At 36.6% G+C, this 26,116-nt stretch overlaps 1 protein-coding gene across 1 annotated transcript in view; it reads right to left on the bottom strand.

Moving 5' to 3' along the window:
- Positions 1-26,116, bottom strand: part of LOC126266717 (uncharacterized) — a 252,508-nt gene that overhangs the window by 103,771 nt on the left and 122,621 nt on the right. Inside the window, exons 6-7 of the mRNA XM_049971187.1 lie at positions 18,749-18,876; positions 18,299-18,471 (exon numbers count right to left, since the gene is read on the bottom strand). Of these exons, the coding sequence (XP_049827144.1) occupies positions 18,299-18,471; positions 18,749-18,876 (301 nt within the window). The remainder of the gene's footprint in view (positions 1-18,298; positions 18,472-18,748; positions 18,877-26,116) is intronic.

Genomic DNA, 26,116 nt, shown 5'->3' with positions numbered 1-26,116 from the left:
CTTATAGAGACCACCTGGGTCGGCCTCTTGGTGCGTTCTGGTGGGCCGCCAAAGAAACATTATGTAAGTGACTGCAAATGAGTAGTTGGCCTATTCTGTAACCTGTATTACCATTGTCCATTCAATGTGTTCAGTGCTATGTGCAACCAGTACTTCATTGTATCTTAAGTTGGGTCTATAAAGTACTATGTTCCATAAACCAGTTTTGTTTTTGCTCTAACAGATATGTCATAATGGCATATATTTATCAGGTACACAGTTATGGTGATGATGATGTAATGAGTGAAGTAAGCTTACTTCAGATGTAAGGAGAAAGTAGCCAAAACTTCAAAAGCTTTGTGTTAACCACTTAAGACCAGGTGTCATGAAATCGCATCATACCAGTGCGACTCTAATAAGTGTAAGGTTAACCGATTTTGTGCACCAGTGCCAGTAGGTGCAGATTATACGTGAAGCTACCAGCACTTCTGACATGTGCTGCCATGTTCTGAATGTTTTGGGTACTTCTAGAGTGATGTAATTTTTTGTTGTCCATGAATAAATTTTTTCAGGCATTAAGGTTTTAAGGAAGAGATATGGAATGAATTTCTTGATGTGTCAGTTGACTGCCTCAGAAGAAGGCACTTTTAGCAAGTGTAACACAAGATTGAAAGAGGGAAAAGAAAATATGATGCTTAGTGAAGAACAGGATGTCTAAAGCATTCCAGCATTGAGAAAGCTATTTACACACACAACAAGTACATATTTAATTCATTACATAATAACTTATGGGCTACCACTATATTTTCTGATCCGTCAAAGGCCTTTGATTGTGTAAATCACAATAAGGTTGTCTCTCTCTCTGACAGGAAACAAGTTGTGTCAGTAGGAAAGAGTCCTGTATTAATCTATCAATCATCATCCAACTGGAAATTAATTACAATTAATGTCTCACAAGCTTTCATCTTAGGTCCTTTACTTCTTCTTGTGTATATCAATGACCTTTTATCAGTAGCATTTGTGCCACATTTGTTTTGTTTGCACATGGTACAAATAATGCACTGAACAGCAAAGCAAGTACAGTTTTAGAAGATTACTTAATGAAATGTTCATGGACATTAAACGGTTCCTTTTTTCCTAACCTTTGAAGAAACACTACATACTGTCAAGAGCTTCTAAGATGTTCCTCCCCATCATTTTATCCCTAAAATGCAACAACAATCAAATAGAAGATGTTGACAGTGTTAAATTCTTGGGCCTGCATCTTGATAGCTAATTTAACTGGGAGGAGCATACCACAGAACTGCTGACGCACCTAAACAGATCTTTATTTGTAATGCAGATGTTATCAGACATAGGTGACGTAAAAATAAAAAGGTATCATCCTTCATTTACTTTCATTCATAACGTCACACAGAATCATTTTAGGATAACTAATTGAGCTGAGTTAAAGTTTCCTGAGTCCAAGAATGTGTAGTACAAATTATCTGTAATGTAAACTCAACAACGTCCTACAGAGGCCCGTTTGAGGAACTGGGGACCCTAACTACAGCTTTTCAATGTATTTATTTGATGAAATTTGTTATTAATATTTTATCTATTTTTCAAGCTGAAAACTCATTTATGGAGACAGCATTATAAATAAGAATAATTTTCACAAAGGTTTAAAGTCACTTTGGTCCAGAAAGGTGTCCATTATTCAGGAACACAGTTCTAATAACTTTCCAGGACCTATAAAATGTTTAACTTCTAGTAAAGTTCAGTTTAAGAGAAGCATAAAGAACTTATTGGTGGCCAATTCTTTCAACTCCACTGACCAATTTCTTAGTAGAACTGACTGATATGTACATATTACTGATAATATCAAATTATGTGATTATTATAGAAAATCTGACACCTGTACACCTCCAATGCATTTATGTGATCTGTGTAAATAAGCATTATAAACTGATTTTTCTCTTTGTGACACATGACTATCATAGCCTAAGAATAGTCACATTTTGCGACAGATTTGTTATTATCTTTTAAATGAAAATACATTAAGGATCTTTTCACTTACTCCATTTCCTTGAGGACCACTTCACTTAGTGTCTGTGCAAGGTACATTAGCAAATTAAAACTGTGTACCTGACCGAGATTCGAACTCGGGACCTTTGCCTTTCACGAGCACTTGTCCATGAAAGGCAAAGGTCCTGAGTTCGAGTCTTGGTCAGGGGCACAGTTTTAATCTGCCAGGAAGTTTCATATCAGCACACACTCTGCTGCAGAGTGAAAATCTCATTCTGGTTGTAACAGTACAGGGCATATTGGGACATATTCAAGTATTCGATACTGTAGACTTTTAGGGGATGTCGATACAGATATGCAAAATGTAAAGGGAAACTTTGGTGATGTTTGAGTGTTGTACTGTGTCAATATTAGGACATTTTGCACAGAAAGAACAAAAATAGAATTAATGTAAATATATATTAGTGTTAGTAACCTATTTTCATTCAATTTTGTAATTATATTTCATTTTGTAAAAGAAAGACTCACTGTTTGCTGTAGCTCTGATTAATTGTACAAATTATCAGTTTTGAGCTAAATTATTTCGTATAATATGGACAAGATACTTTTAAAAACTCACCAGCTAAAGAGAAAGTCTGTAAATGAACGTTTAATGCACACTTCTGGAACTTTCTATGGAGAAATCCTATATTATGATCGCAAAAATACAAAAACTTGTGAAAACTGTTTCATAACCTAATTTCGAAAGACGATTTGTATCAAGAAATATTGCTAAAAAGATTTATTTACGTTTTGAAACACGATTTAAATCATTTTACATATAAATAGTTGTTCTAAATCACTCAAGAAATATCCAGAATCAAATGTCAAGATATTTCTGGAAACATCGGTACAAATCTGGTGAAGGTTATCCAGAAGCTGGTAGAAAAATGTTATAAAATCTATTTGGAAATTATGCTTGTAAGAATTTATATGTACTGATCCTTTTACTTACTTTAATCTGTACTAAAATTCTGTAATGTCTAATTTAGTTTTAGGTCGTGAATTGCTATCGTATTGTAAACAAAACATTGTTAAAGACTCTCATTGTTTGGAAAGATATTAATACACCTAGGAGTTGTCAGTTACCAGTTCGGATATGCAGTGCGGTTAGCTCTGAGAGTCAGTTGTTGAGTCTGTGAAGTCTGTCAGTTCTGTTTGTAAATAAACGTCTGTAATGAAGAATTACTTGTTGTCGTCAATATGAACTCAAGACCTTTTGCACGAAGCAGACACCTCCTAATGCAACGTTTTAATTTGGTGTTGAGGAGCTGAAATGTTATAATTTGGTGGAGGAGCTGGGATGTTATAATTTGGTGGAGGAAGCACAGGATCTGACAACCACCCAGTGATTCTTCAAATTAAAATACGTCTCTTCTGGGATCACAAGAAGAAAATACGTCCGTTTTGGGACCACAAGAAGAGGATATACGACGGACCAGTCATTCTTCAGAAGTAAGTACGTCGATTCTGGGGTCACAAGAAGAGGAATGAATCAACCGAGCGAAACCATCCAGGAATTGAAGAAATCACCTATTAGGGAAAGTGGTTCTGACAGTGTAGGAATATTGGAAATGGTAAAACAAATGTTTTCAGAGTTAAACTCGAAGATGGACGATTCTCGTGCCGAATTACGTCAACAAATTGAACAGACACAACGACAGATGGACAGGTCGATTTCGAAGGCTGTGTGTGATTTAAAATCAGAAATAAATTCAAATACAGAACAGATTGCTCACACTAATCAGGTTCTCGAAGAATGGCGAATTACTTTTGAGTGAAACCAAAATGAACTTAGTTGTCGTGTGGACACGGTTGAGAGCAAAATTTCTGTCCTTGAAACTGATTTAAGTAACGAAATTTCAAATAACCAGTCAAAACTTAAAAAAGTTGTTGATTTTGTAAATGAGGAAAATTCTCAATTGAGAAATGAATTTGACCAGACAAAACGATTTTTTGAAAGCGAAATTGAATCTTTCAAATCTGATTCTGTCAAAAAGGTCACAGAAATTTGTAGTAGAGTACGTAATGTCGAAAAAACTGTAGACAGAAAATTTGTAGAAATAAAAGAAACTATGTTGCAAAAAGGTTTTAGTAATAGTTGTAATGGGGTATGGGGAAATTTTCCCATTAAAACTTATCCCGGTGACAAGAATATACACCCAAAAGACTTCATGGAATTCTGCAAGGAGCAGTTCATGTTCATAATGACAGATAGTGTTAAGATAAAATTTGTAAAGAAATTACTTGATGGTGAGGCGCTTTCGTGGGCCAATCAGAATTGTTCCGCGGAAATGTCCTTTGAAGATTTCGAAAAATGTTTTCTAACCAAATTTTGGACTGAAACTGAGCAAGCTCGAATCAAAAGTGAATTCTTGAATGGTCCTAGTTACAGAGAATCTGATGGGTCAATGAAAGCCTATTGTGAGAAACAGTTGCAAAAATTAGTGCATCTGGATAAGCCATTTGATGAGCTAACTCAAATTGATGCACTGAAACGGAGACTTCCGAAAAGAGTACAATGGGGTTTAGTATATGGTCCAGATGAGTCCATAGAACGATTCTTGAAATATGTGGACAAACTTGATAGAGCTTTTGAACTAAACAACAGATTTAACGACTTTGTAGGTTCATCACACAGAGGGTGGGAACCGAACTGTGGAAATAATGACAGTAATAGTGAACGAAGAAACTTTAACAACAACAGGGATAATTATAATAGCAATGACAGAAGAAATTTTGGTAGGAATGATCAGCACTTTAATTCAAACAGAGAATGGGAAAATCGAAACAGGTCCTGGGGTAATGACATGAGAGAAGGTAACCCGAGGCAGGGAAACGACAGACATAGGCCTTTAAACGACTAAATGCTCCACTGGGAGTCTGTCAGTTTGGGGCAAGGAATTTTCAAAATCAGGCTAATTTCACCCGGAACAGACAGCACTATAATCAGAGACCTAACCAGTATAGACAGTATGCTTATGATCGATCTGTAGATAGAGGTAATGAAAAAATTAAATTTGACAGGAAATTTTGGAATGTCATCAGAGAAAATACTAGAAACAACTGTAATAGGAAACAGGCTACCTTTGATGAAGTAGGCTTAGAAGAGGATATAATTGCAAATTTATATAATCAAAAAGAAGCACCTAATGCTGAAATGAAAGGTAAGGATAACTTTGATAATTTTGGATTGTACAAACTTATGTGTGGTGATGTTTTAGATGTAAGTTGTCATAATGATGTTCGTACTGAAGTTTCTGGAAAGTCTGATATTCATGTGGATGTGGTTGGTGAAGATGGTGTTGTGAGTAATGTTGGTGATACTAGTAGTGTTTGTAGTGTAAGCTCAGGCAATGATGATGATAATGTTGATGTTAAGGCTAATGGTGATTATGTACTAGAAGATTTTGATGGTGAATTGGATGGAATAGTTTATGTTGAAGTTAAGGAGGATGTTATAAGCAATAGTGTTGAGAATAGTTGTGACAGGAACTCTAACTACATTCCACATGAGAATTAGATTGTGCCAGTTCATCTTAGTAATACATCAGGAGACAGGGGGGTTGATTGTGCTGATGCATCTGAGATCATTTTGAAATCTGTTTGGGACAAATTTAAAGATTACAGTGATGACAATAATGTTAAGATCAAATTAAGGGAAATTTGTGAACCAGTTTCTGCTTTTAAGCCTAATGAAATCATCAAACGGGGTACTAGTCAGGATGTGTTTGAGGTAAATAGTAATCCAGACATTCCAGTAAATTCCAGTAGACCTAGAAGTTTGAAGAAAGTATTGCCTAATAAAGAAAACCTAAATATGGAACAGAGGTATGATGAGATAGCGGAAGATCTTTTGTATGAAGAACAGGAAGAAAGGGAAAACACCACTATTGGTAGTCCATACATAAAAATTAAAGCTGCAGGTTGGGAAGGGTATTGTTTGATTGACACAGGGAGTCCAATTAGTGCCATTTCAAGCAAATTAAGAGATATAATTAAGCATGATCCTGACTTTGTTGAATTACCAGTTGTTGGAATAAAAATTAGAGGCATTACCGGCAAACTGAGCAAAATTGTTAATAGACAGGTGTTGTTGTCCTTCAGTATAAATGATGTACAGTTTACTCAAGGATGTCTTGTAATAAGTGACCTAAATGAGAATGTACTGTTGGGTATGGACTGGATATTAAAAGCTAATGCAGCATTTGATTGGGAAAAGAGTTTGTTTACCTTTATTGATCCTAAGACGAGAGTATGTTCCAGTACTGACATGTCGGTTCAAAACTGTGCTGATAAGGGAATTGAAATTAGGGACGTTACATTTTCTAAAGACAGTGGTTATTGTGTAGAGGAAATTACTGAGGATTATGATGATGGAGAATATGGGCATATAGTTCAAGAAAAATTACGGGAATCAGATAATTTGAACCAAGAACAGAAGGTTGAGTTAGAAAGATTATTGTGGAATTACTGTGATGTTTTTGATGATAGACCTGGCAGAGTAAAGAATTATCAATGTAAACTCAGATTAAAACCACATGAGCCATACTTTATAAAACCTTATAGTGTACCCATTGCAAAGAGAAAAGATGTAGAAAAGGAACTTCAAAAGATGGAATAGTGGGGCATCATTGAGAGAAGTAAGAGCCAATACAATAATCCTTTGGTAGTGGTTGCAAAACGTGATGGCAGTGTCAGGCTTGTACTAGATTCAAGACACCTAAATAAGTATCTGGAAAGAGAGACCGATCATCCCGAGAATATAGACGAATTACTTCATAAATTTGAAAGAATGAAATACATGACCAGTTTAGATCTCACATCAGGATTTCACCAAGTAGAATTAGAAAATGATTCCAGAAAGTATACTGCCTTTTTGTATGGGGGAAGATGTTACCAGTATTGTGTGGTACCATTTGGGCTGAATGTCTCAGTAGCCGAATTCATTAGAGCACTTGACTTTGTTTTGGGAAAAGATCTTTTATCAAAATTAACTGTGTATGTAGATGACATTTTGATCACTGGAGAAACTTGGGAAGAACATGTTAATACTTTGAGGGAGGTTTGCAATAGATTAAAGAAAGGGGGAATGTCACTTAAATTATCTAAATGTAAGTTTGGTATGAAAAAATTGAAGTTTCTGGGGCACAGTATTTCTGAGGAAGGTATTTTGCCAGATCCTGAAAAACTCGAGGCAATTGCAAAATTCCCAATTCCAAAAACCAAGAAACAAATAAAGTCATTTTTCGGGATGTGCGGTTACTACAGAAAGTTCACTAGTACCCAAGCTCTAAATGCTCCAAGTCTTAACAGATTGCTGAAGAAAAACGCAATGTGGATTTGGGATTAGGAATGTGAAGCTGCTTTTGAAGAAATAAAAACACAGTTATGTAACAGTCAAATTTTGTACCGTCCTGATTTAAGTTTATCTTTTTGCATTATGGCAGATAGTAGTGATTATGGCCTAGGTGCTCACCTTTTCCAAGAAGTAAATATAAATGGGAAAATAGAACACAGGTCTATTGCTGTTGCTAGTCGAACCTTGAAAAAACATGAGAGGCAAAACACTGTTACCGAGAAAGAGCTTTTCGCTATTTACTGGGCATTTTCTAAATTCAGAAATTATTTATTGGGAAACCAGGTAGTTGTCTACACAGACCATAAGTCATTAATTTATATTCAAGAATGTAGGTTGCATCATGGAAGGATTACCAGGTCGGCACTCTTGTTACAACAATTTAATTACTCAATAAAATATCTTAGAGGACCCGATAATGTAGTTGCTGATGCCTTATCTAGACTACCTGTGGGGGGTGACTTTGAAGATGACAGTGGTGAATTAAAAAAGTTTTTGACATATACATTGGACCTTTCAAGATTCAGGACAATCCTCATCCGAATGCTTACCGTCTAGTCTACCCAAATTCTGGCAGACTGTTTGGCCTACGAAACGTGACCGAACTGAAATTGTATAAAAAAATGTAAAAAAGTATTTTAGATAATAGATGTTTATAGACTTTTATATGTAATCTTACCAGGATATTTTTGTATACTTTGTTATGTTGTATTTATCTGATTCCTCAGGGGAGCATACATTCTTGGTGTGCTAAGTGTTTGGCGAGCACTAGGTCCCCTAGCTATGCAATTGTCATATTTCATTTTCGTATTCTGGCATTGCATCTTACACTTATTCTGTGATCCTGTATAATCAATTTTCTCCACCTGTCAGTCTATCCTCTCTTAGCTTTAAGAAATTATTTAGAGTAAATTTTCTTGAGTAATTAGACTTTAGAGAATTCAGATTTCTGTGTCCTTAAAAACCGGTCCACCGACTATTAAATGCTTTTACTAATGTTTAACTGGGTTTGACCACTGTATGCTGTATATTCATAGCGGACTGTGCTATTGCAGCCTGTGATAGCCTGCAGTGTATATGGAAACCATACGGACTGTGAAGATGAGACTGAAATACAGTGTGTGGCATTGAGGTATACCGACCTTTAGGGAAGAAGATCACCGACCTTCAAGAAAGAAGATCACCGGTCTTCAAGAAAGAAGACACCAAAGATATGTGTAAAACTTTTCTGTTTTGTAATGTAAGGACATCAACCCTTCCGTGTTTCACATGGAAGTGCTGATGGGGGGGTTGTGTAACTTTACAGGACATATTGAAGTATTCGATACTGTAGACTTTTAGGGGATGTCGATACAGATATGCAAAATGTAAAGGGAAACTTTGGTGATGTTTGAGTGTTGTACTGTGTCAATATTAGGACATTTTGCACAGAAAGAACAAAAATAGAATTAATGTAAATATATATTAGTGTTAGTAACCTATTTTCATTCAATTTTGTAATTATATTTCATTTTGTAAAAGAAAGACTCACTGTTTGCTGTAGCTCTGTTTAATTGTATAAATTATCAGTTTTGAGCTAAATTATTTCGTATAATATGGACAAGATACTTTTAAAAACTCACCAGCTAAAGAGAAAGTCTGTAAATGAACGTTTAACGCACACTTCTGGAACTTTCTATGGAGAAATTCTATATTATGATCGCAAAAATACGAAAACTTGTGAAAACTGTTTCATAACCTAATTTTGAAAGACGATTTGTATCAAGAAATATTGCTAAAAAGATTTATTTACGTTTTGAAACACGATTTAAATCATTTTACATATAAATAGTTGTTCTAAATCACTCAAGAAGTATCCAGAATCAAATGTCAAGATATTTCTGGAAACATCGGTACAAATCTGGTGAAGGTTATCCAGAAGCTGGTAGAAAAATGTTATAAAATCTATTTGGAAATTATGCTTGTAAGAATTTATATGTACTGATCCTTTTACTTACTTTAATCTGTACTAAAATTCTGTAATGTCTAATTTAGTTTTAGGTCGTGAATTGCTATCGTATTGTAAACAAAACATTGTTAAAGAATCTCATTGTTTGGAAAGATATTAATACACCTAGGAGTTGACAGTTACCAGTTCGGATATGCAGTGCGGTTAGCTCTGAGAGTTAGTTGTTGAGTCTGTGAAGTCTGTCAGTTCTGTTTGTAAATAAACGTCTGTAATGAAGAATTACTTGTTGTCGTCAATATGAACTCAAGACCTTTTGCACGAAGCAGACACCTCCTAATGCAACGTTTTAATTTGGTGTTGAGGAGCTGAAATGTTATATGGTACATTAGCAAAGTTTAGTAGTCTTCCACAAAGACATGTCAGTTCTTCAAAATTCCAAACCGCCACATTCATTCTTTAATGACATTCATAGTTAGTATTTTAATCAAGCTTAAGATGAATTTACCATATATATCATCAACAAACATGGAAACAAATTTCCCAAGTAGACACTTTCTCCCTCTCAAAGGTTTGGGCAGTATTTTTATATTCTTACACAAACATCCTTAAGATGAGGCCATGGTAATAAAGTGAGGATGATGAAGTTTGCAAAATGTCAAAAATAAATTGAAAATTTGCCGTGTCTGTTAAAGCCCATAATTTATCAGAACACGAGTGCCCTGATGATGTATAATTAATACTATAGATAAAATCATAGTTAATTAGTATCAGAAGCTTCCATTTTTATGGTACAGCAGTAACTATATTCCTTCTGTATGTATGAGTGAGTCTGAACAAATCTATAGTGTGCAGTGGTAAGAAGGCATCAGTTAAATTGTGTAAGTGAACAATTTTTTTCAACTGTAATGGCTTTTCTGTTAATTAAGGTGGTGGTGGTGGTGGTGGTGGTGTGGTCTTCTGTCTGAAGTCTGGTCTGATGCAGCACTCCATGTTTGTCTGTCACGCTTTCATTTCTGCCTAACAATGGAAACTACATCCATTTGAAGTTACTCAGTGTATTCACACTTTTTCCTCCCTCTACAATTTTTACCCCTGCTCCACCAACCCTGCACGCAAGCATCCACCCACCCGCTCACACCCAGCCACCAACACACACACACACACACACACACACACACACACACACACACACACACACACACACACACACACACACACACACACGTGCTATCAAACTGACAATTTCTAGACACCTCAGAATGATCAGAATTGATTCCTTCTTTTAGTCAAGTTGTGGCATAAATTTCTTTTTTCCAAAATTCTAATCTGTACCTCCTCATTTGTTACTCGATGTACTAATTTCATCTTCAGCATTCTTCTATTGTACCACATTTCAAAAGCTTCTATTCTCTTCTAGTCTGAGTTGCCTATGCTGCATGATTCTCTTCTGTATGCGGCTGCACTTCAGACAAATACATTTAGGCAGGACTTCATAACACTTCCATTTATATTAAATGCTAATAATCACCTCTTTTTCAGAGACACTTTTCTTGCTATTGACAGTCTGCATTTTATATTTAATTTGGTCAAATAGAAGAACTCTTTTACTACTTTTAGCATCACCTGATTTAATTTGACTATGTTCTACTGTCTTTTGGGTCTTTTTTTTTTTCCATTGGTGTTCATCTTACAGTCTCTTTTCAAGACACTGTCTGTTCCATTAAACTGCTCTTCACACTCCTTATCGCTCTTTGACAGAATCATAATGTCACTGCCAAAGCACAGAGGTTTCTTTTTTTCTTTATTTCTGAACTTTAATTTCCTTTTCTGATTCCTGCTGGGTTTCAATCACAGCTTGCTCAATGTACAGGTTAAATAACATAGAGAATATGCTACAATCCTGTCTAACTCTCATTTCACTATGATTTCTGTTTTATTTCCTTCAACTTTTGTAACTGCAGTCTGGTTCCTGTACAAGTTATAAGTTGGAAATAACTTTTTGCTCCCTATATTTTATCATTGCTACCCTCAAAATTTCAAACAGTGTAGTCCAGTCAACGTAGCCAATAGCTTTCTCTAAATCTACAAATGGTTTTCCTTTCTTCAGCCTATTTTATAAAACAAGTCATAAAATAAGTGTTACCCTGCGTGTTCCTATATTTCTCTGGAATCCAAACTGATCTTCCCCAAGGTTGGTCTGTAACAGTGTTTTGATTCAATTGTAAATAATTTGTGTCAGTTGTGTGCAACAATGGTTAAGTAGTATTCACACCTGTCAGTGCCTCCCTTCTTTGGAACTGGAATTATTACATTCTTCCTGAAGTCTGACAGTATTTCGCCGGTCACATTTATCTTGCACATCAGGTGGAATAATTTTGTTATAGCTGTCTCTTGCAAGGATATCAGTAATCCTGATGCAATATCATGTACTCCAGGGGCTTTGCTTCCACCTAGGCCGTTCAGCACACTGTCAAATTCTTCTTGCAATACCATACCTCTCCTCTCATCTTCACCTAATTCCTCTTCTCTTTCTACAGTATTGTCTTCAAGTTCGTTTTACTTATGTAGATCCCCTATGTATTCCTGCAACCTTTCTGCTTTCCCTTCTTTGCTTAGTATTCATGTGACATCTGAGCTCTTTGGATAATACAGTTAGTTACACATGCATCTACAGGTGGTTTTGAGTGTAAAATTATGTAATTGCAATATGAGATAAGCCACAGTTATGTGGTTAAAAAGGGGATTGGCAAAAATTGCAACACTGAAGTAACAAATTTAAGAGAACTTATTTCAAGCTTACAATTCTTAGACAGTAGTTAAAGAAGCAAAAGCAACACAATCATGAATGAAAACCAGGAACTATGGATGAAGCAAAAACCTAGTGAAGTGACATAAGACAAAAGTTATCCAGTGTCCAAATAGAAAGAAGTGTTTCACAAAGATAGGACTTTGGCTGCAACAAGAACAATGAACTCTGTAACAGAGGATACATATAGGGCTCAAAACAAATATGATGTTCTGCAATAAAGTGACCACATTAAGGACTGTGAAAACGACTGACAACTTGCAAAAAACAATGCACTAAAAATGAATAGTCACATTTTAAAAAAATATGAGAAGAAGTAAGAATCATCAGGTAAAAAGAGTAGTATGCTTTTTCTAATAGACAATCATGGCAAGAACTATCAAGTATGTTACAAGAAATAAATGAAGACATAGCTGTCAGTAGTGTGATGAAACATGAAGTAGGAACTAAACATGTTGTAGAAACAGTCATTCAAATGAAAAATACAGAACAAAATGACCTTGTTGTATGCATAACAGGGTCCAATGACATAGCAAAAAATGTAGGAGATGTCTGTGTAAAAGCTCTGCAGAATTTCCTAGAAAGAAATAAAACAAGAAACACAGTAGTTGCTACCATGTCACATAGACATAACATAACTTATAGATCATGTGCAAATAAAGAATTTGAAGAACAAACATTAAAATACAGCAACTATGAGCTGAATACACAAATTGTGATTGCTTTGATATTAGTAAACTGCTGCATAGCCTCCACGCCAAGCAATGGTTCCAACTAAACTAAGAAAGGAAAAGATATTTGTGTGATTATGTCAGTGAAATTATTAAAGGAAAACTGAAACAGAATAAAACTGCCTATGAAAGTAGTGGTTTGAATAATAACATGAATTTTTTTAGGATAAAATACAGTAACTCAACAGGCAACAAACTTCTTGGACCTGAGCTACATACTAGAAGCAGTATTAAAAAGGAGGAGTGTTTACAGACGATAAACAATAATCATAAATCCGTTACTGTATTGCAAATGAACATTTGCTCCATATAATATAGAATTGGAGCATTTTTGTAATATTGAAAATATTGATGTATGTGTATCAGAACAATGAGTGACAGAAGATTAAGTTCATTAAGGTTATACTGTTGGTGACTAACTGCAGAGATGAAAGAAAGAATGGAGGTGCACAAATATTTCTGAGGTACTGAAATATTTTCTAAGATAGACGTTAGCTCTTACAGTACTGAGCTAGATGGGGAATTAAGCTGCATACAATTTAGTGTAGAGAATACTGAAATTGTTAGTTAATATCGATCTGTAGGAGATGTAAATATATTTTTGATAGGTTTTAACTGCTTATGAGAAAAATTTTGAAAGCTAACAGAACAGTCATTATCTGTGGTGATTTTAACATTGAAATGGCCAACAAGAAAGAACATTTTTTAATACAGTGAGATCACTAAATCTACATTGTACAAATTGCAGGCCCACACAGAATAATAGCTGTTTGGATAATATTATGGTTAATTTTTCTAGAGATACATATGGCATCAGAATTGTTAGTGGTGCACTAGCAGATACTGAATCTTTAATTTCAACATTGTACTGTGGTTGTCTATGTCAGACATATCAGCCTGCATGAAGTCTAATGCTACATGGATAAGGGGCCAGAAAGATGACTGTATTAATCTATTTACTCGAAGAATAGTTGATGTTATCAGGGACTTCATATACAACACACAATGTGAGAAAGGCACTGGGGGGAAGCAGTGTTTGATGATTTCCTGAAAAAAACTCACTGAAATATGGTAGTCTTGTTCACCATTAATCAAAATTAGCCCTAGGCACAACAGAAAAAGAAACAGCTAAAATAGTACACAAATGAACCGGTTCATATTAGGAAAGATATCCTCAGATGGAATAAAAATTCTTGTAAACAAGAGTATGAGTTAGAGGACACTCCTTATAGAGTTTATTTATAATATAAAAAGGACTACAAAGACAAACTGACCCTGACCAAACATTACGTAGAAGGTGCTCCCAACAAATGTAAAGCAACATGGGACATCATCAATGAAAAAAAGTCCCAAACCCATTCACAACATCCAGCACTGGACACTGAAGAAGTAAATGATTACTTTATAACCTCTGTGAGCAATCTGAAAGACAAAGTTAATCAAAAAGACACTTGTGCTTTAGATCTTCTTGGTGTGGAGCCACCTATGCGGTATGGCTTCCACTGGAATGTTGTCATCCTAAGGATATTATAAAAGCCGCATCAAGGTTCTCAAACTCCAGAAGTATGGACGGTTATTAGTTCTGTAACTATGTTATAAAAAAAATAATACATATCATCTGTCAACCTCTTTCTATCATCTTTATTATGTGTTGAGAATCTGGAGAGTTTCTTGATGCATTCAAAATTGCTAAGGTGATAACAGTCTTTAAAAAGTGAGATAAGCATTTGCCTCAAATCTACTGACCAGTTTCTATTGTCCCAATTTTCTCCAAAGTTTGTGAGAATGTAATGTACAACCAGCTAAATAGCTATTTCAGAAAGCATGATCTCCTCTTCAGCAGACAGTTTGGATTCCAACATGGCAAAAACACTACTACTGCTGTCACTGAAGTAGTTAACTAGCTGTTAACTGCGTTTGAACATCAGGATCCAGTACTAGTACTATGTGATCTCAGCAAAGCCTTCAACTGTATACCATTTAACAACTTACTTGAAAAACTGGCATTTTATGGAATACACAATCCACCTTTATATGTAATCAAGTCATATCTCAGTAACAGAAAGCTGTTTGTATCAGTTAAAAACAGATGGTCGTTTTTGGACTGGGGTGATACAGGACGCGGCCCCAGGTCCATTTTTGTTCATCATTACAGTTAATGATCTGCCTAACCAGGTAGGAGCAGATTCAATAGTGTGTTATGCAGATGACACAACACTGCTCAATATGCACCCTGAAATGACAGAACTGTATCAGATAACAGAGGAAAAATGAGAACTAGCAATGAAGTGGTTTTCTTCCAATGAACTCTTATGTAATCCTGATAAAACACAGGAACTAATTCTGGGTTTGGCTACAGCTATGGAAAGTAAATCAGTAAAACTCTCAGGCCTTCACACTAATTCAGATCTAAACTGGGAGGAACATGATAGCCATGTCTGCAAGACAATAGCAAGACTAACCTATCTCATATGGAAACTGACAGATGCAGTCACTGGTCAGTTTCTGAAGATTGCATATTTTTGCCTAATTCAGTCACACATTTCCTAGATATACTGCTATGAGGACATTCCTGCTATGTCAGTGAAATTCTAAAAATTAAAAAAAAATTAATCAGAACAATGAGTAAAGTTATGCCAAAGAAACACTGCCATCCCCTCTATCAGGCTGCCTATATTAACTGCTGTTAATTTGGACATATACACAACATTGCTTTATGACAAAAGCAACATAACTGAGTTCAACACCAGAGAGACTATACATCCAAGCAATACCAGAGGAAAACAGAACCTTCATGTACTGAGACACAAACTCACAACTCACTCAAAATAATAGGCTTAAACCTTCTCAATGAACTTCCAGCATCTGCTCAGACATTTGCCTACAATATTTTTAAAGTTAAAATGTGTGATTGGTTACTCAAACATCAATTTTACGAGATAGCTAAACTATTTGGAACAAATATGATTGACATTATTACTTACAGATATTTGTAAAATATACAATTAAGAATACTTTTGACATTGTAGTTTACAAAATTTAGTCCCATAAACTAAATTTTGTAAGCTTCAGTGTAAACATTATTCTTAATTGTATATTTAACAATCAAACATTCCTCTGTAAGCAGTCAATGGTAAATACACGGAATATACACTAATGGAAATGGAAACAAGAACACATTGACACCAGTGTGTCAGACCCACCATACTTGCTCCGGACACTGTGAGAGGGCTGTACAAGCAATGATCACACGCACGGCACAGTGGACACACCAGGAACCGCGGTGTTGGCCGCCGAATGGCGCTAGCTGCGCAGCATTTGTGCACCACCGCCGTCAGTGTCAACCAGTTCGCCGTGGCATATGGAGCTCCATCGCAGTCTTTAACACTGGTAGCATGCCGCGACAGTGTGGACGTGAACCGTATGTGCAGTTGACGGACTTTGAGCGAGGGCGTATAGTGGGCATGTGGGAGGCCGGGTGGACGTACCGCCGAATTGCTCAACACGTGGGGCGTGAGGTCTCCACAGTACATCGATGTTGTCGCCAGTGGTCGGCGGAAGGTGCACGTGCCCGTCGACCTGGGACCGGACCGCAGCGACGCACGGATGCACGCCAAGACCGTAGGATCCTACACAGAGCCGTAGGGGACTGCACCGCCACTTCCCAGCAAATTAGGGACACTGTTGCTCCTGGGGTATCGGCGAGGACCATTCGCAACTGTCTCCATGAAGCTGGGCTACGGTCCCGCACACCGTTAGGCCGTCTTCCGCTCACGCCCCAACATCGTGCAGCCCGCCTCCAGTGGTGTCGCGACAGGCGTGAATGGAGGGACGAATGGAGACGTGTCGTCTACACCGATGAGAGTCGCTTCTGCCTTGGTGCCAATGATGGTTGTATGCGTGTTTGGCACCGTTCAGGTGAGCGCCACAATCAGGACTGCATACGACCGAGGCACACAGGGCCAACACCCGGCATCATGGTGTGGGGAGCGATCTCCTACACTGGCCGTACACCTCTGGTGATCGTCGAGGGGACACGGAATAGTGCACGGTACATCCAAACCGTCATCGAACCCATCGTTCTACCATTCCTAGACCGGCAAGGGAACTTGCTGTTCCAACAGGACAACGCACGTCCGCATGTATCCCGTACCACCCAACGTGCTCTAGAAGGTGTAAGTCAACTACCCTGGCCAGCAAGATTTCCGGATCTGTCCCCCATTGAGCATGTTTGGGAGTGGATGAAGCATCGTCTCACGCGTTCTGCACGTCCAGCACGAACGCTGGTCCAACTGAGGCGCCAGGTGGAAATGGCATGGCAAGCCATTCCACAGGACTACATCCAGCATCTCTACGATCATCTCCTTGAGAGAATAGCAGCCTGAATTGCTGCGAAAGGTGGATATACACTGTACTAGTGCCGAAATTGTGCATGCTCTGTTGCCTGTGTCTATGTGCCTGTGGTTCTGTCAGTGTGATCATGTGATGTATCTGACCCCAGGAATGTGTCAATAAAGTTTCCCCTTCCTGGGACAATGAATTCACGGTGTTCTTATTTCAATTTCCAGGAGTGTATTTGCATTTGTCCCCTAGCCATTCCTTCATAGCCATTTTGCATTTTCTGTCAGTCCCACTCTCAATCAAGATCAATGTATACACTGATTGTTATAATACATGTCATTGTTCACTATCAAGAACAATTATATTTTATATGATGCCGTCTTCCTTCCTGTGGGTGGATGAATGTTTTCTCATCATTTTATATAGCACTTTTGATGTTTCACAGTCTTTTTTGTGTTTATCTCTCGTTGCTCTTTTCTCAGAACAACCAACCACCCATTAAAAATGTTGTGTGGTGAAGAAGAAATCTTTCTTCATTCTGCGTGGATAAATAAAAGAATTAATGACACCACTAATTTAAAAAAATCTTATTTCCCTTTCCTGACTCTTCAGTGATAACAGTTGAAGTTTTCAGATCTACAGTAGTGGAAATTATATGAAAAAAAAGAGACTAGCATATGCTGAAAATACTGCTTTTGAGCTCTAAATTTTTTTCTAAAAACAACAATTTATGAAGTTACTACTTTGGAGTGTAACTGAGCATTAAAATAAATGTTTCAGCTAAGTATGAATATCACACTACAAATGGGACTGATTTTTGTAAATGCCTGCCCATGTTCATTTGTAGAAAAACAATCAAAATAATAAGACACACCTAGAAAGAGAAAACAACAGTTTCTTAATGCTAAGACATCGGATGAATAAGTAGCATGAAGTATTCGGAAGACTAATGAACAAAACATTAAAGAATTGCCATTTACAAAATAGAATAAATGACATGTGTGCACAAATTGGAGAGGCAGCAAAAAAGGCTGACCAATTTACGATTTTTATATGTTACTACTTGAATCATTTATGCCATTACTTACCCTCGCTTAGGGTCAGGAATGAATACAGTATCTGATTCTTCACTTGGCTCACTCACTCCATAAGGGTTCTCTGCTTTCACTCTAAATTTATACTCTGAACCTTCAATCAGATCTCCAAGGATGGTACTTAGCTGACGGCACGTGGCTGCCTTTAACCACACATTCCAGCCTAACTGGAAGAAATTGAAAACATTCACATTTTATTAAAACCTGGGGCAATGTGCCTACTGTTTCTATTGGTACATATGTATTTCACTTCTCCTCGGCAATGTGCCTACTATTTCTATTGGTACATATGTACTTCACTTCTCCTTCATATCATGTGCAATTCCTGTAATTCAATAATTAAAATATTTCTTATTGAAACAAATTAACAGTAAAAGATAAAGTATTCCATGTTTACAATATGAAATTATTAACTGGAGTCAAAACATATACAATCATACTAACTCTGTAGTATTCAACAATATAATTTCCAATTTTGCAGCCTCCATCGTCATCAGGTTCAGACCATGAGAGGGTGACAGAACGTCCAAGAGCAGACACCACTTTCACTTTCCCTGGAGGATGGGGGATATCTGAAAAAAAAGTTGTGGGCAAGTGATTATCTTAAATTCAAAAATTTCAGTAACTTACCAAAAGATGCACAACTTTGTACAATGCTAAGAAAGAGGCATCCTAATATTTAACAAGAAACTAAATACTTTGTATGTAACTCTCAATGACTCCTCCTTTACATGCACACACACACACACACACACACACACACACACACACACACACACACACACTTACAATTTAATTTTTTTTACGTTTTGCAATCTTTCTTGATATTTAATCAATATTTATTGTTTATAGTTATCAAACAAATGTGGAGTATTCACTGATATAATGATGAAATTAAACATTTCTATTCTTCAAAGTGTCATACATTATTTAATGTGCATGATATACATACATGATATTATGCCAAACCAATGGAGAGAGTGGTTTCATACAGTTGTGAAATCAGATTAGAGGAATAAATGGCACAAACAAAAATCATGTAAAGAAAATGGTAAGTATTGTGGATTGGTAGCTTAAAGTCTTCTTTTCTTCTTCTTCCTCTTTAGCCTACTTCAATCCATTGTTGGGATATGCGTCTTCCATATGCTTCTATTTTCTGCAATTTTGAGCCACCTGGTACCATTGTGTTCCAGCCACTAGCTTCACATCATCAAGCAACTTTCTATTATTTTATTATTTATTTATTTATTTATTTGAGGTCTTCCAATGCCTCTCTTGTGCTCCCGTGGTCTCCAGTAAACAAGTTTAGGGTTTCACCTGCTGTAATCTTGTCAAATTATACACCTGACCCATTACCTCTTCAGTCTAGCAATTCTCTCTAGGCTGTCTGTTACCCTCCTTCTAATGTCCTCTGACTGAATCCTATCTGTAGGCTCAATGTGTTTACAGTGGCTTATGAGCAGTCATAGTTTTCAGACCATAGGCTGTAACTGGTAGTATGCACATATTATAGACCTTAGCATTCAGCATTTGAGACATCTCTGTTGATCAGGATGAATTTTAGTTACTGGAGCATTGCCCAACTTAGTCCCATTCTGTGTGGAATTTCTGCATTTTGGTTGTTTTCTCCAGTTTAATCTTCTGACAAAGGTAGACGTATTCATTATTGTTTCTATAGAGTGGGTTATGACTGTAAATGATTGGTTGTCTGTGTTTAGTATTTGTTTTACTGAAATTCATTTTTAAGCCAATCTTTGCACAGGCAAGTTGTGGTTCTGGGTTGCTTAGTGCCACACAACAAATACTAAAATCCTGTGTTCTGTCCCTAATTAGTCCTAGAATTTTACCTCTCACTCATCACATCTTTCACCTCTGTAAGTGATTTATATATGTGAAAAATGCTGCTGTGGTTCAGACTTATCATTCAGGATCCTCCTACAACTTATTCACAAGAGCACACCACCTCCAGAAGGACTATGCCCAGAAAAGTTCAGCTAACCTTTCACTTTAAGACAATTTCACTCTGGTGTTTTCTTTTTTTCTGTCTTGATGAAATCCACTAGATTTTAGAAATATGCTGAAGCTCTTTTTGTGTTAGACACACTACATTTGTGTGTGCCTTCTGCTGTAACTCACACCTATTTTTTCAGAACACAACTTTCATAGTTCATAATGTGTTATAAAAATGATGTGTCCATTAACAAAAATATTTAAAAAAGTAAAATAGATCATTATTCACCACACAGAGGAGGTACTGAGTGGCAGAAAAGCACTGGGGAAAAAAGACTGCTAGATATACTATACAAGACTGGTAATGTGACTGCTTCCCACTCAGTGCTGCCTCTGTGTGGTGAGTAGCAGCCTATACTATTCATATTGTGATTATCCCATCTGGGGTTTTCCATTGTTAGATAATGTGTTTTTTGAGACGTATGTATTTTCACATACAATATAACCAGTGAATAGCAAGCAGTTTCTCCCAAAACCTGCTACATTTCATTAAAGCAACAATTTAATGTAGCAAAATTGAAATTCATTTGGACAAGCAGGAACTACAGACACTGGGATTGGAAGAAAGCTCTTGCTAAAGGAATTAATTAAAATTACATAAAAGCCTTAACTAAATGTTTCATACTTAATTGTCTGTGTGATCTTGAGAATGGCTGTGGTAGGGAGGTACAGTAAGCACAAAACAACTAAAATACGCATAAATATTTTACACTTCTGATGAGAAAAATGATGATTCCTTCAGTGACATGGAAACTGCCTCTGTATGCTACAATAACAAATAATTATTAGTTTTCTTTTGCTTATGTTCCTAGGAATAGATTTTACTACCAGTACTAACTGTGCTCTGCATACGCTTATATGCAAGATACGATGAAAATTGAAACTTTCATATGGAGGCATAAATAACTAAGGGTAATATAGATACTGCCTATAGGAAAATTAAAGAGACCTTTGGAGAAAAGAGAACCGCTTGTATGAATATCAAGAGCTCAGATGGAAAACCAGTAATAAGCAAAGAACAGAAAGCAGAAAGGTGGAAGGAGCATATAGAGGGTCCATACAAGGGCAATGTACTTGAGGGATATATTATGGAAATGGAAGAGGTCGTAGATGAAGATGAAATGGGAGATATGATACTGTGTGAAGACTTTGACAGATCACTGAAAGACCTAAGTCAAAACAAGGCCCCAGGAGTAGGCAACATTACTTTAGAACTACTGATAGCCTTGGGAGAGCCAGCCCTGACAAAACTCTACCATCTGGTGAACAAGATGCACGAGAAAGGCGAAATACCCTTAGACTTCAAGAATGATTTAATAATACCAATCCCAGAGAAAGCAAGTGTTGACAGGTGTGAAAATTTCCAAACTATCAGTTTAATAAGTCATGGTTGCAAAATACTAACATGAATTCTTTACAGACAAATGGAAAGGAACATGTGAGGTGATATTGACCCTAAGACTTCTCTTAGAAGATAGATTAAGGAAAGGCAAACCTACATTTCTAGCATTTGTAGACTTAGAGAAATGTTTTGACAGTGTTGATTGGGATACTCTCTTTCAAATTCTAAATGTGGCAGGGGTCAAATACAGGAAGCAAAAGGCTATTTACAATTTTTACAGAAACCAGATGGCAGTTATAAGATTCAAGGGGGCACAAAAGGGAAGCAGTGGTTGGGAGGGGAGTGAGACAGGGTTGTAGCCTAACTCTGATGTTATTCAGTTTGTATATCAAGCAACCTGTAAAGGAAACAAAAGAACAATTTGGAGTAGGAATTAAAATCTATAGAGAAGAAATAAAAACTTTGAGCTTTGCCGATGACATTGTAATTCTGTCAGAGACAGCAAAGGACCTGAAAGAGCAGTTGAGCGGTACGGACAGTGTCTTGAAAGGAGGATTTAAGATGAACATCAACAAAAGCATATTGAGGATAATGGAATATAGTCAAATTAAATCAGGTGATGGTGAGGGAATTAGTTTAGTAAATTAGACACTTAAAGTAGTAGATGAGTTTTGCTATTTGGGGACCAAAATAACGATGATGGTCGAAGAAGAGGGGTTATAAAATGTAGACTGGCTATGCCAAGGAAAGCATTTCTGAAAAAGAGAAATTTGTTAACATCGAGTATAGAGTTAAGAGTCAGGAAGTCTTTACTGAAAGTATTGGTATGTAGTGTAGTCATGTATGGAAATGAAACATGAGGACGATAAATAGTTTAGAGAAGAAGAGAAAAGAAGCTTTCAGAATGTGGTGCTACAGAAGAATCCTGCAGATTAGATGGGTAGACAACTAATGAGGAGGTACTGAATAGAATTGGGGAGAAGAGAAGTTTGTGGCACAACTTGACCAGAAGAAGGGATCGGTTGGTAGGACATGTCCTGAGGCATCAAGGGATCACAAATTTAGCATTGGAGGGCAGCGTGGAGTGTAAAATCATAGAGGGAGACCAAGAGATGAATACACTAAGCAGATTCAGAAGGATGTAGGTTGGAGTAGGTACTGGGAGATGAAGGAGCTTGCACAGGATAGATTAGCATGGAGAGCTGCATCAAACCAGTCTTAGGACTGAAAACCACAACAACAACAACAGCTAAACAAGATGAGAGCTTCATGTTTCTTGAAATTTTCCTGGCAGATAAAATATTCCATCATATTCCATGTTTACCTCTTAGATATTATTAATTCTTTTTCTGATATTTCAGCCCACAATATTACACCCATTCTTAAGGTGAGTTGCTTGCAAGATTACCTTTGATGCAAGTGTGTTAACTCCAGTATTGTGTAAAGTGCTAAAAAAACTCACCTTGAGAATGGCTGTAAAGGTAGTCAGCCAAAATATAAGAAAAAGAATAAGTAATAGCCCAGATGCACTCCAGAAAGAATACCGAATATAAGATGAGAACTACTTGTTAGTGTAAAGCAACCATTCTTCACTGGGGAGTTAGCTAAAATCTGAAAATATGCTATATAACTGCGTGAACTGCTAGACAATTATAACATAAATGTTAACAACTATTTGTTGGAGACTACAGTTTTACAATAAATTTTTTGTCCTTCTAGCATCTAATTTTATATTTCACTGTGTCATTTTATGCTGGGAGCACGCATCTCACATTTGAAAGAAAAAAATGTGACATACAAATATAACGTGCAAATATCTACATTCAACCATTATAAGCTTTATAAAGTCTAAATCCAATGCAAAATTATTAAAAATATTTGTTCATAGGAATAATGTAGCATAATGGAAATTAAAATTACAGTCTAGGCAGGCAATAAGTTAATGTGAAAGAATAATATTTGGTTATCTTTCAGCAGTTTATTGGAATCTATGACACAACTCCCTTTCTCTTAAAGATTATTTTGCCATTTGTCATTCTGTCTCATTACAATGTAAAGAAGTCACTTTCAGCAGACATAGAGCAAAATTACTCAGCTAAAGTGTCATGTTACCGAATGTCTATCTTGTCAATCAAAGATGATCACAGTGGTTGGAACCAATTATTTGTTTAGTAGTTTGGAATCTAAAACTGTATGGAGGTTTTTATCAATGTTTTTGCATGTGAACAGATATGTGTGGGTGATGCTTGCCTTTAAAGTGAATGACAATTGGAGTACTACTACAAGCTGTGGTACCTGCTAGGCATTGTATTTGTTCCATGCTTAGAAGTCCCTGCTTGGAGAAGCACGGTCCTGCACTGAGTAAAGAGTATGCAGTGACAATGCTGATGACATGACAGCAAACAATAGACTTACAGACAGACCTGTCAAAATGGATTATTCTTTTGCTTTATTTTGAACAGTCAACTTGACAGTTACACTGAGTTTGAGAATCAAACAATGTTGTAAAGTCTCTTATAAAGAAATATATAATGTGAAGAATTACTGTAAACTGTAGTATTCATTGACACAGTTGGATGTTGAACCAAATTATTGACTTCCAGCATTTAATGCAGAATCTGAAGAAGTCTGAACCTTTTAGTATCCACAAGTCTCAAGAAATAACAGGTGAGCTAGAATGAGATTTTCACTCTGCAGTGGAGTATGCACTGATATGAGACTTCCTGGCAGATTAAAACTGTGTGCCGGACTGAGGCTCAAACTCTGGACCTTTCCCTTTCATGGGCCAGTGCTCTACCTACTGAACTACCAAAGCATGACTCACACCCAATCCTCACAGCTTCACACCTGTCAGTACCTTATCTCCTACCTTCCAAACTTTACAGAAGCTCTTCTGTGAACCTTGCAGAACTAGCACTCTGCAAAGAAAGGATATTACAGAGACGTGGCTTAGCTACAGCCTGGGGGATGTTTCCAGAATGAGATTTTCACTTTGCCGCGGAGTGTGTGCTGATATGAAACTTCCTGGCAGATTAAAACTGTGTGCTGGACCGAGACTTGAACTCGGGACCAACAGTTGAGCTAAATCATATTGGATAGTCATAGCTCATGGGCAAATTAATTGTCAACACAGGAGAACACCATTTTCAGACACCCTGGTGAAAGGACCCAGGACAGATACTGTTGCAAGTGAATTAAATTCATGATTAATAACAATTCTATCCATAAAATGGAATTACTGAAGAAGACCCTGCTTTTTAATTGAAGATTTCCTGAAAATGATCAGTGTTGTTAACAACTGAGTCAACAGGCAAATATTATGGTGAAGTGCCTGTGTAATTACAACTACTACCAATAAAGAAACCTGAGAAGAAATAGTCAACCAATAATAAACAGATTAATTAATAACAACTACATCATAGAAGAATTTACTTAGTCTACAAGTTGGTATATAGGCAGCTGAAACTACATAGGAATTCGATTGTGTCACCAAGTCCAAAGCTGTGGACATCAACATCAGGCAACATCAACTGCACACCTACCAACAACAACGAAGATCAACAAGTACAGAAATCTGGTTTCCAGTCGCCATAACAACAAGGCAAGCTATGCGAGCAAAGTTTGGTGAGCTGTGTTAAATCAAAGCTTGACTTTTTTGTTGGACGTGGTGGTTGTGTGTGTCATGTGGTAATGAAAGAGTATTTGTGTTCAGAAGTTTTTTTTAATGGAGTTACCTACCCACTGTTGTTAGAGGGACAAGTTTAATTGCCAATTTATTATGGTTCAATTTTATAACAGTAAGAATCAGGAAAGCAGAGCAAATGCTTAAAGCCATATCTGAGCTGAATTTTAGGATTGGACAATTGGCCTTAATGCAGATTTAAGGTCTAAAGATGATGATCTCAGGGCTCAGTTAGATACCACAAATACTACTATGCATGTGTAAGGTGTTAGTCACTAAACTGAATGCGAAACTAGATATTACCAATGGGAATTTAAGAGCTGATGTAAAGGCTCAAGAAGGTGAATTAAAAGTCAAATTACAAGCAACTAACTAGAAACCTAGTCAACATTTTAATGCTTGAAGCTCACTGATTCATTCAAGCTCTATGATAGCAACTTTAGAGGAGCATGTTATTGAATTAACTGAAAAACGTTCAGGAAAAAGTTGCAACCAACTGTCAGCACACCTCATTCCTCAGCTGAGATGGATTTAATAGAGCTTGAACTAAAAAAAAAAAATAATAATAAAAAAAACAAAAAACAAAAACAAAAACTGGAGTTAATGAGCTAAAATGAAGGAGGAACTTAAGAAAAAGAGACTTACTTATACTATTGGGTTCCCTCTAGACCCCAGGTATTACAATAACAATTGGAGTACCTATAAGAACTAGATAAATGGCACCTGAGAAGACCTAAATACTTGCTATGGAATGGTCCAATCTGAAATGTTGAAACAT

This window comes from Schistocerca gregaria, chromosome 4 (assembly GCF_023897955.1).
Source record: "Schistocerca gregaria isolate iqSchGreg1 chromosome 4, iqSchGreg1.2, whole genome shotgun sequence".
In the NCBI taxonomy this organism is placed as follows: Eukaryota; Metazoa; Arthropoda; class Insecta; order Orthoptera; family Acrididae; genus Schistocerca; species Schistocerca gregaria.
This window is presented reverse-complemented; position numbering and strand designations above follow the sequence as displayed.